At 44.4% G+C, this 13,933-nt stretch overlaps 1 protein-coding gene across 1 annotated transcript in view; it reads right to left on the reverse strand.

Annotated features, from left to right (window-relative positions):
• Positions 1 to 13,933, reverse strand: part of GALNT9 (polypeptide N-acetylgalactosaminyltransferase 9) — a 158,649-nt gene that overhangs the window by 68,492 nt on the left and 76,224 nt on the right. The window contains exon 6 of the mRNA XM_075516086.1: positions 8,706 to 8,823. Within this exon, the coding sequence (XP_075372201.1) occupies positions 8,706 to 8,823 (118 nt within the window). The remainder of the gene's footprint in view (positions 1 to 8,705; positions 8,824 to 13,933) is intronic.

The following is a 13,933-nucleotide window of genomic DNA, read 5'->3' on the forward strand; positions in this document are numbered from 1 at the left end:
GAGATCATAAAACTGAGGCAAGCTTGGGAAAATATTCTAGGGTTTACTTGCAGGAGGAAGATTATGTGGCAAGAGATGAACTTCTCATCTGCTTGCTGTTTTGTTTCTGTGCCAAGGACTGCCATCGTGCCCACACCTGTGTATTTTCTGTCTGTGCTCAGCTAACCGGGATCTGTTTCTTTGCTCTGTGCCCCATTCTGGCCCCTCTGGGCTGGGTCTCACTCCTCTGTGAGCTCTTTGGGGGAGAAACTGTCTCTCCCGGCCACCTTCCTGCGAGGTGCCTGGCCAATAGTGCCTTTCCGAAACGTTAACTGCAAACCAAATCGCAAGAGCCCATCTGCACTCCAGAGGACATTTTCTGCCACTCTAGAGAGAGCAACTTTACCGTTCCCCGGGCTGTTTTGCCCAAGAGACGGTGAATATTATCCCTGCCATTTGCAGATGGGCAAACTGAAGAGGAAAGGTAGGAAACAGACTCCTCAAGATCACGCAGCTGGCGAGTATCCCCCACTCAAGTGCTTGACCTGCCATACAACACAGCCACCCTGTCTGGGGGCTCCTTTGTTGTGAATATTCCCATTGCACTACGCAGGCCATTAAACCCAAATTTATAGAAGGTCTGCATTAAAAATTTCTCATTGGTGGCTAATCTGCTGCTGCCTTCAACAGAAAATAGTTTGTCTCTTTCATTGTTTCTTCACAGTGTTAAGTTGCTTTTTTCCTGTGTATTACCCACAGAGAAGATAATGATATAATTTTTTGGTACCGAGGAGTGAACCTTTATTCAACGACACAGGTACATGCATTATTCCTTCCCTGCTCCTGCTCCTCAGCTCGGAGGTATCTCTCAGACAGGTCAGCTCAACGTGCTTTGCTCTATTCAGGCCACACTATTGCAAGGATAATTATTAGTCAGTTAAACATTCCTTTAGCAGACTGCAAGAGATACAGTAAAAAATGTCATATTACCTCCCAAAGTTTTCCAGGCAGAATTAAAACAAAACAAAACAAATCCCAACCTAAACCCCACAACACTTCCCTCCTCCAAACCCACAACTCATCCAAGATCAGCTCTGTTTTCCTCATGCTTATGTGGCAAGAACGCTTCCACTCACCAGGGGTCAGGATTTATACGACTCTGTTTAACATCATAAATAATGGTGACTTGAATTTTCCTACAAGGGTAACACCTCAGCGACAGCTGGCAAGTTATACATTCCAATGCCTACAACGCCGCCTCCAGACACTGCGCTCAAGACTGGAGGGTCCCATAAATCTGACAGCTCACCTCTACGGCTGAAGTACGTTTTCCCAAGCGAGATGGTTTGCCTGGAGGAAGGTACCTGGGAAAACCCTTCCAGCAACACAACCGCGCACAGGAGCCCTGGCCACAGCCAAGGAGAGCGGTTTGGGCTGTGGCTCTCACACCTCCGGCCGCTCCTCCAGGACTTACCCAGGCTGCTGGTGAGGGTGGGGGTCAGGGTCGGGGCCCTCCACACAGGACACCGGCCCCAACCAAGGCTTTGCTCCGACTGCAGCAGCTCAGGCTGAAAGGACTCCTGCCATCCTAAGAGCCCTCTATGCTTCCTAGAGGGTCAGATTAAACCTCTCATCCCCAGAAAAACAAGAACCACCTGGGGAGCTAATCAAAAGGTCCATTAGGAAACAGGCATCTCCCTGCTCTGGGAACAGCTGGCATCCTGAAACACTTTTGCATTTCATCTTTCGAGTGGAAAGAAGATGTTTTCCACAGCACTGATATATAATGTTTGGAACCAAAATGGTTCCAAAAACCTCAAAGAAACCTTTTGCCAGGGGTACTGGGCACCCAGCTAAGGACTGACGGTGGGGCACCTCTGGGTACACCACAGCCCGAGCCAGCCTTTCAGTAATCAGCATCAAAACTGAGCGTTCTACAGAACTCTCGGAGTTTTGGATGAGCTGTTTTTGCAATAGAAAATATGTTGTACCAGAAAGTTTCTGACCAGCTGTAGCTCATCTCTAGCCTTTTGGTTCAGTCTCATCAATTAGGCAAGTGAAAGCTATTTCAACCTCAACACAATTAGCACACTCAGCTTCTCTGCGTTTTTCCTCTCTCCCATTCAGTTCACACTTGCCACTGCAGAGGAACCTGGGTTAGATTTAGATTAAACCTGCAGCAAAGCGGCTGAGAAGAAAGCAGCAAAGACTAAGGAAGCATTTTCTTTCCTTGGTTCTTTTGCTGTTGATCTCTTTCTGAAATTTCCAGCCTTGTGCTTTTATAATGTCCTAGTACATGAAAGAGTTTGTAACATAAAATGTTACACTCGATGGAGCATGATGTGATACTGAAGCCAAACGGCCAGATGCTCTTTTCTGAGCTATTTCCAATGCTCCCACTTTACAGAGTGTTTTTAACAGCATTCACAAGCTCTAGTCCTGTAGTTTGCTGGCAATTTCATGCTAGAGCACCATTGTGCTATGTTACGATGAAAACATTGTTTTCCATTCAAGGTTACGGTTATCTTCAATTTAATAAAAACTAAAAAAAAGCACACTGTGGTTCAAAGAAATTGCAGACAGGTAGGGAGCTGGATTCCCTCCCCAGAAACAAGATCGTGCATCCCATTTAGAGTACAGTTAAGTCTATATAAATGATCTGGTAGGAGAAAAACCCAGGTACTCTGACTTAGTTGGAACGGGCCAAGGGCCACCTTCTAGCTGTTTGGCTTCGCTTTACGCCGTTTTCACATTCCTCTCTTTCTTGGGTGGGAAGACCCTTTACACGGAAAATCCTCTGGTTTGAAACGTGGTTGAAACCTGGCACCGGGCGCTGGTCGTCACACTGGAGTTCAGCCTGTCCTCTTCATCTGCTTTTTCATGGTTTTCTTGTTCGCTGACAGCACTGCATCTCCCTGGTTCACTGCACGGAGGCACAAGCACCAGTTACTGGGAGGATACAACCACAGAGCCAGGGCCAGAGTAACCAGGGCCGCTGACAGCTTTCTCCAAGCCGTTAACACGGTTATCGCCCGGCGTAGCCCGTTGGGACTGGCTGCACGCTTTGGCAACGGGGGCAGCGGTCATTCCCGGCGACTTTGGAACTCCAGGGTTCGGCAGCCTGGGATTTAATGCCTGCACGAGCGTCTTCACTTACAACTAAGTCTGTCGTCTTTTCCGGACAGAATGCAATATTGCTTTACACGAATGTCAAGCCTAATCTCATCCTGTTTGAATCAATGAAACTCCGCTGGCATTAAAAGATGCTCGGCATTCAGACAGGCAGAGGACCTGGCTTATCACGTGTGCGCATCACCACAGAGCAGACTATTCCAATCCCTGCTTGGAAGAGGGAAAGGAGCTGCGAATTAATGTAATCCAGGCACCATGAATTCAATCCTTTCATGATTTCTTAATGCTTGACTTTACAAGCTTAACATTCTTTTACCTTAGGAAATGCCTATCAAAATGCTAAATTAAACTGGAGATGGAAAAATGGACACCTTTACTTACACGCCTTATCCGGAGGGCGAGACCTAGGAAATTTATCACAGCGATCTTTGCAACCTATGCGAGAGAGTAACTTCCACCAACAGCAGCTTGCAGCACTTACTAGGATTTTGCTTAGGCAGTGCCGAGTTCAGTGTAGAACTGCTCAGAAACATTTTAATAGCATTTAACTTCATGCTGAAAATGCAGATGTATTGCACTCCAGTGTGAATAGGCACGTCTAAGGACAGAGTGCACTACATTTTCAGACGCCAGCAATTCTGAATTTTTGTTAACGTAATTTAAGTGATTAAATGCCTTCAAACTGAAAGGCTTTCTTTTAAAACTTTTCATTTGAAACTGAATTAATTTATACTAAAAATTACAGCTTGGGAAAGGTCAAAATAAAAATGAAGTATTTTTGGATTTACCGAAATAAGACATTTTGATTAACCTGTATTTTTGTACAATTTTCACTTGTATTTTACCACAGCATGTGGGAAAAAGCCCTGAAATTTTGAGAAACTCTCCAGAACAGGGTTCCTACTTACCTCTTAGCTCTAAGGCTAGGGGCCTGACCTCATGAATCACACGGGGTAAAAAGCATTGTCCAGCATTCAGAATTAAAGTTTGCTATACATAAACCTTGTGACATTTTTATTACAGCATACCAGCCTAGAATCTGCATTTAAAACACTGACTGCTCAAAGGAATCTAAATCTCCTTAGCTAAAGGTAATAAAATCAGGTCAAGAATTCACTATTCAACAATCTACCATTAGCATTTCTGTTCGGAGAAAATGCAGTTCATCTGTTTTTAAAGGAAGTAAAGCCGGGCCATATAGCATAAGTTTGGAAAGTATAATGATTTGCTTGTGTATGAAAGTCCATTAGGTTTAAAGTCCATGAGTTTTATTTCCTCATAAAGAGATTCCAGTGAATCTGCATGATGATTTTTTTACAGTACACACAGTATTTCTGCAAAGCCCAGAGGTGGGACTGCATTTTTATACGTGACCCACGCTTGATTTCAGCTAGGCAGCTTGGCCACCGTTAGCAAGGCAATCGCAACGGCAGAGAGCGCAAATGATCTGAGCTTTTATCCCGTTTTCAGACAATTCTTTTCCATCCTGATGAACTGTGTGTTCCCAGGGCCGTGCTGCTGCCAGTTGCCAAACCTGGCCAAAGTTACCTGTGGCACATCCGCACGAGCCGAGGTCACAACTAACCTTAAGCATCCAGCTAAGCTCCGCTGGAGAACTAAGCCATCGCTTGAATTCACCATAGAGTCGATGCGTCACACTGGTACCTAGGGACATCTCTAATTGATTTCTCTGGCCAGGACCTCTTAACGGTAGGTTTCTTTAAGATATCTGAAATTGGGTAAGTCATTAGTGTGTGTGTGGGGGTGTTATTTGTTGTTTTTTGGGTTTTTTTTTTCCAAATCTCTGAGTTAGCACCTCTAAGAATTCATCAAGTGATGCAGATTCCCTCCTTTGAGGTATGTCACAGGGCTATTAAGAATAAAGTAGTATGGCCAGTTGACACTGGCCATAAAAGAGAAAAAGGTTTGCTTTCAGTTGTCAATGTGGCAACATATTTTTTGTTTAATTTGTTTGGATTCTTAATGGTGGAAGCAGAATTGAATTTGTACTATAGCATCCTTTAAAATAAATGCTTGATCTCTTCCCACCCACCATTACAGCTGATGGGTACAAAATAAAAAGAACAGCAATTCATTCATCTTACCACTGGAGCACCAGAGGAAGAGAGAGGTCCTTAGTGCAGTGATTAATGACTCGCTATAAAAAGATGCATCATAAACTGCTTGTATTAGGTCAAACCATAAACTAGGCTTTTAATGTTTATATGATCCCTTTCTAAATAATTAAGTGTGTCTGTAGCTCCCACTAGGAAGGGAACCTACATGACGCTTGCAAACCATGCAGTTTCTTACAGGGTCATAATTTGGAACCCTCACTTAAAGGGATCCCTGTCTTCCTCTACATTCAAGCATTGCTTGAATTTCTTTTACTATTGGGACATCTCTCTGCTACACGCCAGAGAGACCATTTGCTGTCCAGGAGCAGCAAAGACGAACACGATCTGCCTGAGTTTAGGGTGTCTTCCTCAGGCACAGACACATCCACAGCTTTGCTGCAGGAGAAAGTACCACTGTTTTTCTTTATCTCGGCCTCCAGGTTGGGAAAAGGACAGCTGAACTGTGGCTGAAATGAAGGCAGGGCTGTCTACCCCTGACTGGGTCCGCGTGGCTACAAGGAGGCAGAGCAGGGGCGTGGTGCTCGCCTGAATGCGGCTAACAAGCCAAGGTGCCCGTGCTGGCGGAGGGCACCTCATCCACACAGGAGGCAGCCACGATTTGACTTTGTAAATTCCTGGCCAAAATCAGCTTTTAGGTGCTCACAGACAATTCCCACCAGCTTCAGTGGCTGGTTGGTGAACACTAAGAGGATAGCACCGTTTGTCCATAACGGAATTCAGTCCTGTATTTATCCATCTTGCGGTGAAACTGTCATCTTTGAAAAATAGAGTACAAGATGACATTATATAAGTGCCCATCTATTTCCTTACTCTCACAAGCCTGCAATCATGTCCATCTCCCTTTTATTTCCCAGAACAGCTGGTGCTTTTTCTCAGCCAAACCAGAATCTCCCTAGCTTGGCAAACAGAGATTGGCTTCACTGCAAAGCCACCCCATTAGGAGAACGTCGCAGCTCTAACCAATATGAAGTTTGCACAGAAAATAATGAGTTAAAAAAAGAGCTGCAGAGCCCTAAACATTTTCAATAGATGTAGTAGCCCCAGTCAGTTTATGCACTGCTTACTCAATACAGAAAACCACTTAGGTTAATTATTTAAATATTTCCATCTATGGAATTTAGAAAAGGGAAAAGCCAATAGTGGAATACCCAAGATGATGATTTTTTAATAAACAATAGATTTAAGGGGGATTAGCTGGGTTATCAAACAGTATCCTCCCAATTCAGCTCATTAGTTTCACTGACTTTCCCTATTTCACTTTATTAAAACAATTTAAATGAGGGTTCATTAGATGCAATGTAATCTAATTCAGACACTCCAAGCCTAATCCCTTTTCTTTTAGCAGTAACATGGTAATAGTTTGCAAAAAAGTTTAAAGGATTATTGTTACAGCTATTTTAAATAGGGACTGTTTTCAGCCAAACGCGTGCCACCGCTTCCCCACCATTTTATTAGTTATCATTATATTATTTCTTGCTCTTTACTCATTCATTCGTTCATTTATTCCTCCTCTTTTCTGACTTTCATCGCTCCACACAAGCAGAGTCTCACATGGGCAACAGCATCCCTCTGTGCAGGTGAAGGGATATGCCAAATATCCCCGCGTGGGTCAGCGCACCAGGCCTTGGGAAAGGCATGATTTTTTGCAACTTACTTTGAGATTCTGGAGGTAAAAAACCCCCCACCTTTGTAAATTCACAGTGATTTTATAAATATCCTAGAGGGAAGGGAGAAAGTTCCTGTGCATTTTCACACCGCTAGTTTCTGACAGCTCTGAAAGACACGCAGAAGGGGATCACGCGTAGGACTTGCAAATTAGGAGGCAGACGCTGTATATGACTTACCGTGCTAGATCCAGGCTGGAAACATAGAGTAACAGATCCATGCTATGGACATACAGCTTATTTAACGATGAACTCACTCGTACTCCTGTACTTTCATAAAGCCTTTCTCAAACAGTAGGGTTAATTATTCTTTATAGGGCAAAAAACCCCAAACCCAAAAAACCCCACCCCAACCCAAACAATGAGAGCTGGTTTCTAGATCCTAGGTTTCTGCAGACTTTAACAGGTTTCCTACCCCTGAAAGCCTGTCCTCGCTCACTTCAAATCCTCGTCTCTTCAAGCAAGTGCCATTTCATAATCCTATTAAAACCTTTGCCTCTGTTTACCAGGAGCCCTAATCGTACTCAGCAAGTTCTTCTCGTCTAAGGAAGAGCGACAGCTTTCAGATTTCTTAGGAGGCTTATTCATCAGCTACGCCAGAGTTTTGCCAGAGCGTTCAATCTATTCTGGGAGCAGCCATGTGGAAAAAGTTTCAAACAGCTTAAAGCCCTGCACAATGATAAAGGAAAGCTCACACAATCCTGGTAATAGCCTGACCCTCTTAAGGAAAATTGGATGATTTGTGGTAGCAGTTTTTCTGTCCCCTATGTGAATTCTGAACCTTAAAGTATAAGCAGTGTATTCACACAGTCCCATTACAAACCCTATCCCTCTTGCGATGCTGGAATAATAAATACACACCCATATGTGAAAATAAATTCTTGCTGGAATGACCTTCTTCCTCAGCCCACTGGTGTGAAGGAGTTTGTGGCCATTTTAGGGAAAAAGAGTCAGATAAAGAATGGTCTAATTTGATGTTCAGTGTTTCACCATGAGCAGAATGTATGCTTTAATGAGCACATTACATGCACCAGGGACACGTTACTGTGAAGCAGGGAATAAAGAGTAAGGGGAAAATAATTAAACAGTCAGCTTTATAATGAGGAAACTGTATTCATGCAACATTAAGTGGCCTAATTTTCAAGTGCTAAGCGAAGACATGTTCCTTGGACTTCAGAAGGACTTGCTGGCAAGCACCACCTTGAAAGCAAGGGCAAAGGATCACAAGTATCAAACCTCCTATAGGTCCAAAAGGACAGGGTGGACTGATGCTGTCCCAAAGTCATCTGTCCACGCTTCGCACTGACCTATCTGACAGGATCCTGTAGTTCTTATTCTATAAAGAGGACCCTTAAAGTTTTAAAATACCACAGCACTCATCATGAGTAGAGCATTACAACTGACTTCTACCAGCCTGGCCTTAGTTTTCTGTTGGTACTGCATCTGCTCGGCCACAAGCATACAACATCATCTAGGCGCAATGAGCACATGAAGACTGCTAATGTAGCTGTTTGCACAAGCAGAGCTACTGGGAAAGGGGAAAATCTGTCTCATTGGGTTCAGACACTGACAGAATGAACCAATAAACCATATTTCTGACTGTTATCGGTTCTCTCAAGGCCAGTAAGGCCAGGAACATTCATTTACTGGGACTGTCAGTTCCAGATAGTGTTGCAATATCAATTACTTCAGCGTAATAGCCTATCAGTCAGACGGCAATTCTGTTGGGCCACAGGCTCCCCGTCTTTCTTTGCGAATGGACATGGCACAAAGTCTCTTCTTTGTTACTCACCCTCATGCCTAATTCAATGTTTTCTCCTCCATAGACCTCCATGCCAGGGTCAAGCAAGCCAATCTCACCAAAATACTCTCGGTCCACTACAAATGAGCACCCAATCATGGCTGGTGTCCTGCATGGAGAAAATAAAGCAAAAAATTAAGTCGTTTATTAGCTACTACAGAACCCACCTCCTAACAAATTTACACAGACAAAACAGTTCTTAGTCTTCAAGTTTGCATTTTAGATTTATCTATTATCGTGCAATCACATTGCACTTCATCCCCCAATGGACAGAGGACCCTGTGGGACCAGAGCCACCCAAATAACTAGCACACTGCCAGACCAGCTGTCTGAGAGGCCAACACAAGATGTGAAGGCAAGTACTCCATGCACGTAAGTGAAGCATCAGGCTGTTTCTCCTTTGTCTTATAGACACAACCTCTGTGCTGGAGCTGAAGTTCACCACCATACACAGTAGCACAAGAACTAGACAACACTTTATTTGAAGATTAATACACAAAACCCCCACATATTAAACGTAAATGCGTGTCGAGAGCCATGGATCAATCATGGTGTGAAGTTTGGCAAGGGACTTCCTGGAGTCAACTCTAGCAGATAAATTTCAGCCTTTGTGAAGCTGTTCCATGATTAACATTTCTATGTTTGCTGACGTCAGTCTTTAGAAAAGGAAAAATTTTCAGATGAAGAGACTCTGCCCTCAGATCTGCCACTGACCAACTGGGTGATTTCAGATAAAGCAATCCCCTTCTCTGAGCATCAGTTTCTTTATGTGTAAAACTATGGTTCTGCTCTCCTTCACAAAGCAATGTGAAGCCTGTCACCGAGCAGCACTACACGACAACAAATTTTGAGATCATTTACCATATGAACACAGGCATTATTTCAATGCAATACAAGCTAGTGACATTTGCTAGTTTCATTTGTCCACACTTTCTCTGCATCTGTGTGCTGGTCACGACACCTGCCTCTTTAAAATTCAAGGTAGGAGCTAGGTTTTGCTAATAAAGCCCACAATTTAAAAATGTAAACTTGACTAACTTTAAGCTGGAGAAACAACAAGAGCCTGCAACTCCATGTTGGACTTGCAATTCAGCTGCAGGTTGCATAGTGCCTACTGAAGATGATGGGCAGTCATCCTGCAGCCTGATCTACAGGACGTGCCCAGGCCCAGGCCCTGGGGAAAGACCCCCCCATTTTAGTGGGATCCCGACAGACCAGACTGCTGAATCACGGAAACCATAAAATCATTTCTGAAACGGAATACTTTTGGAGCTGACCTAGAAGAATGAGCTGTGCTCCCTCTTCCATTGAAAGGGAGGCGATTTTGGACCATGTGGCAGATGCAACATCATTCCTAACAATGCTATTGTCAAAAGACATCAGGAAAATTCTAGTTTACGCCAATTTTCTATTTTCCAGTAGAATAGAGAATGCTCTATCTATGGCCCAAGCTTATATATACACACCATGAAAATGCCCTATAGAAACAAAGATGATGGAAAACATCCAAAACCTATTTGAAGAAGTCTCCTTTGTCATGCACTAATGTTATACTATCACTACGAAGTCTCTCTTGTCCCAGATACCTTCATGTTTCTTCAGGTGGTGCAGAAAGCTATTCACAAGGTATTTGCCCACGACATCTGAGAAACATATTCATGAGGCAGTTACATACACATGTGAAAAACTGCCCTGGCCGGGAAAACGAACACACTTTTTATCCATGTATTGGTGGATCCCACTGGTAGCAGCAGGTGGCTGCTGGAACGGTGTTATCACATCAGGTCCTTTTTCTCATCAGCAGTTCACCATTTCTACAGCAGGAGGTTAAAAAGGCTTCAAACGAACGGCCAGGCTATAGTTAGATAAAACAATTCTTTGCTCCTGGACCTAATGCATATCCCGACATTGCAGAATGCAGTCCAACCTATGGCAGGAACTATTTGGCACCCTTGAAAAGGTTCATTTGCTGAAGTGTTGCTATTACTTATCTGTAATGGACTCTGCTGTAGCACTCACATTACTGGTACCGCTTCGGCGTCTCTCCCTTGCACTTTTTCTCAGTTTGAAAGCCATTGCAACCTCTCAGATCATTACAAGCCTACACTGCAGTGCACACTATCCCTCTCATGTTTTCTCTGCATAATTGAAAAAGGCAGCTGTTGATAGAAACACATTTGATCGGCACTGTTTCTGACAAGTTGAAATAGCTTGATTAACTCTCCTGTTCCACCCTTACAGAGTGAGATGCATTCCCTAGATCATGTGCTGCGGGGCCAAGATTCAATGGTGGTTACACAGGCAAGCACCTGGCTTTCACAGATGCCTTTGGACTGAAGTGGGGTGCTCAGCCAGGTCCCTGCACCCATTCCCTTAAAAAGGCTGGAGGAAACTGAGGTCAGATGTCACAAACCCTACAAAGAAACTGCAGCAGGGTCAACACCAGCCCCCTCCGTGCTTGGACCTCTCCCACACCCCGCAGTCCCCCTTTTGTGTGTGCAAGAAATTCCAGCACTTCTCTGTTTGTGCTGTCATTTGTGCAGACTTTCTGTTGAATCAGCCGCTAGTTAGAAGTGGTCTCAGAGCTCTCTGAAAACCACGCATGGCCCTGGGTACTCCTGGCTGGACACATCCATCTTCTCTTGATGCATACACTTATACACCAGGATCTTTGCAACGTGGATGGCATTTATAAATTCAAGTTATTTGGTAAAATGCATTTTCCTGCTTATAGTTCCTAGAGCCATGCCTGAAGACGGACTTGCCTAAAAAGGCTGAGAGCTCTCCTGTACACAGCACCAGACATATCCCATATATATCTCACTGGCACATCCTGTAGCACTGAAAACCATATTTTAGGCTAGCAAGGAATAAATTTGGTCTAGAAACTGAAATAAAATAAAGACATGACCAAGGAAAGGGAATTCAGTAGCTCTGAAATGAAATAAGCCTTTGAGAGAATATTTAGGTATGTCTGAAGTGTTAACCGTGATAAAAAAGGGAAGGAGGTGGGGGGAAGAAACACACACCACTTTCTTCATTTTCCTTTTTACGTATTTAAAGCTAAACACAGGCTTCACTGGATGAAGGCTAGAGCATCGCTGCTTTGCAAAACTGAGCTGCTAGTTTGGGCTTAGACTCGTTCTCTTCCCCCCCCCCGCCCAAATCCTCTGGGGCAGCGCCTTACAGCGGTAGGATGCTCCCATGAGGACATTCCTCCTCCCTTCCTAATGAGGACCGGTACCGCTAGGCTTTGCCGACTGCTCTCAGGTGCTGGAATCTCTCTCTCTGGGGGATGGATTTTTGCAGCTGTCGGCTCTGTCCATTAAAACACCGACTTGTTAATTGAACGGGGGTGGGAAATACATTTTAGATGCAACTACATAATCATCACTCACAGACGAATGCCACTGAGGACTGCCTTTGCAACTCCCCCTCTCTCTTCTAGGTTTTATTTCTTCTCATTAGATATATTCAAATACAGACTCCACAAGCCTTCATGGCTTATTCAGAAAAAAAATGTTTTCAGGAACGAGCAACCATAGCAGTGCAATGGCAGAAGGAACCGCATCCAGCTTTTCCGAGAAGCCAGTCAAAAATTGCCACTGTCGGTGCCTTTCTCTACCTGAATTTGGCTGCCTGCAGCCACTGCTCCTCTGCACAGCAGCACGGCTGCAGCCCCAGAAGCTGAACCGAGAAGCCTGGGGCTCTGCCCTGGCCGCATCCTGACGCGATGGAAGAACTTGCCTACGATGCGCAGTGTTGAATTTTCTGCGTACTGCATGTTCAACACTTCCATCAGGTTCGACCGCAGTTTTGGGCATTCAGTCCTCATCAGGCCCAGGCCCTTAACTTCCCCGTGCTTTGGCTGACCCAACTGTAAACTGAGTGTAATGCGATTGCACGGCCCAGTGAGCTGGTAACGCCGCTGTGAGCCGGGGGACCGGGGCTCTGGTCCCAGCTCTGTCATTCGTCTGGTCGGCAGTGAGTCACCTCCCTCTGCCTCTGTTTCTCCATCTGTGAAGCACACACAATAATACCGGGTAAAAGTCTGAGAACTGCTTCGGCAGCCTGAAAGCCTAAGATTCACTTCTAAAAGCACTTTAAGCATATAGGTGGATAATTTTGCACTACTGATAATTTTTTACTAATTATTTATTTAATTAAATTATTTAATTATTTTACTATTTTTTAAAAAATAAAAATTATTTACTAATAAGTTGCAGTACTAATTTTGCACTACTAATAATAGGTGGGTAATTTTGCACTACAGTGTTACATTGGCATATTGCAAACACTTTTAAAAAAACCTGCCCCCCAAAAAGCATGAGCCCCTCGCTTGGCTATCATCACTGGGTTTTTCCAGTACCTGGAAAACTCCAGTATATCTACCACTTCTAGTACAGTGCAGCAAAGACTTCCTTTGAAAGTCAGAAGTGGATATATGAGCAAAAGCAACTGCGTTAGCACGTCTTAAACACTGCTCGCTAGCCAAGGGCCAGCAAATGAGACGGTGCATGCCCTTAGCGCTTCACAGCTCTGGAGTAAACTATAGTAACCTCAACCACACCTGCTTTATATAAAAGGACCTTTTTCCTGAAGTCATGCACTTTCTAGTAAAACGGTGACATTTTTAGAAGGAAGGTATCACAAAATGGCAATTAGAGGTGTCCTATTTTTTACCAACACCTCAAAGGTGTTGGGAAACTTAATTGATCTGTGGCATATTCTTTGGCACAACTGAGGACGTTACAAGCATTCATTATAATCAACAGCAGCACTCCAAGGATAATGTGGGAAGCACAGCAAAATGGTTTTTGCAGCTAAAACCTTAAAATGCAGCACAGAATAGTATTGATTCTGCACTGGAGAAAGATACAGCATAGTCAATTTGTGGAAATTACCTGATGGCATGGCTGTAGCAAGGGAGGTATAAGAGAGATATTGCTCTGGGTAATACCCTGGGGAAAGGGAGGAAGCAGAGAGAGCAGCACATCATGGTGGTAAACCCTCCCTCCCTCCCTCCCTCCCTCCCCGCCTGCTGCTGCAGCAGGTAGAGTGCGGGCGCTACGAGGGAAGAGGGGCACGGCACGGAAGAGGGCAGCGCCTGCTATGGGATGGGGTACCAGAGACGAGGACTCGTTGGCCAGAAACGAAAGCCACTTGCTGTAGGTCTGAGTCACGACTATTTCGTTTTAGCGAGATCTCCCGGAGCACGG

This window comes from Mycteria americana, chromosome 13 (genome assembly GCF_035582795.1).
Source record: "Mycteria americana isolate JAX WOST 10 ecotype Jacksonville Zoo and Gardens chromosome 13, USCA_MyAme_1.0, whole genome shotgun sequence".
NCBI classification, from domain to species: domain Eukaryota; kingdom Metazoa; phylum Chordata; class Aves; order Ciconiiformes; family Ciconiidae; genus Mycteria; species Mycteria americana.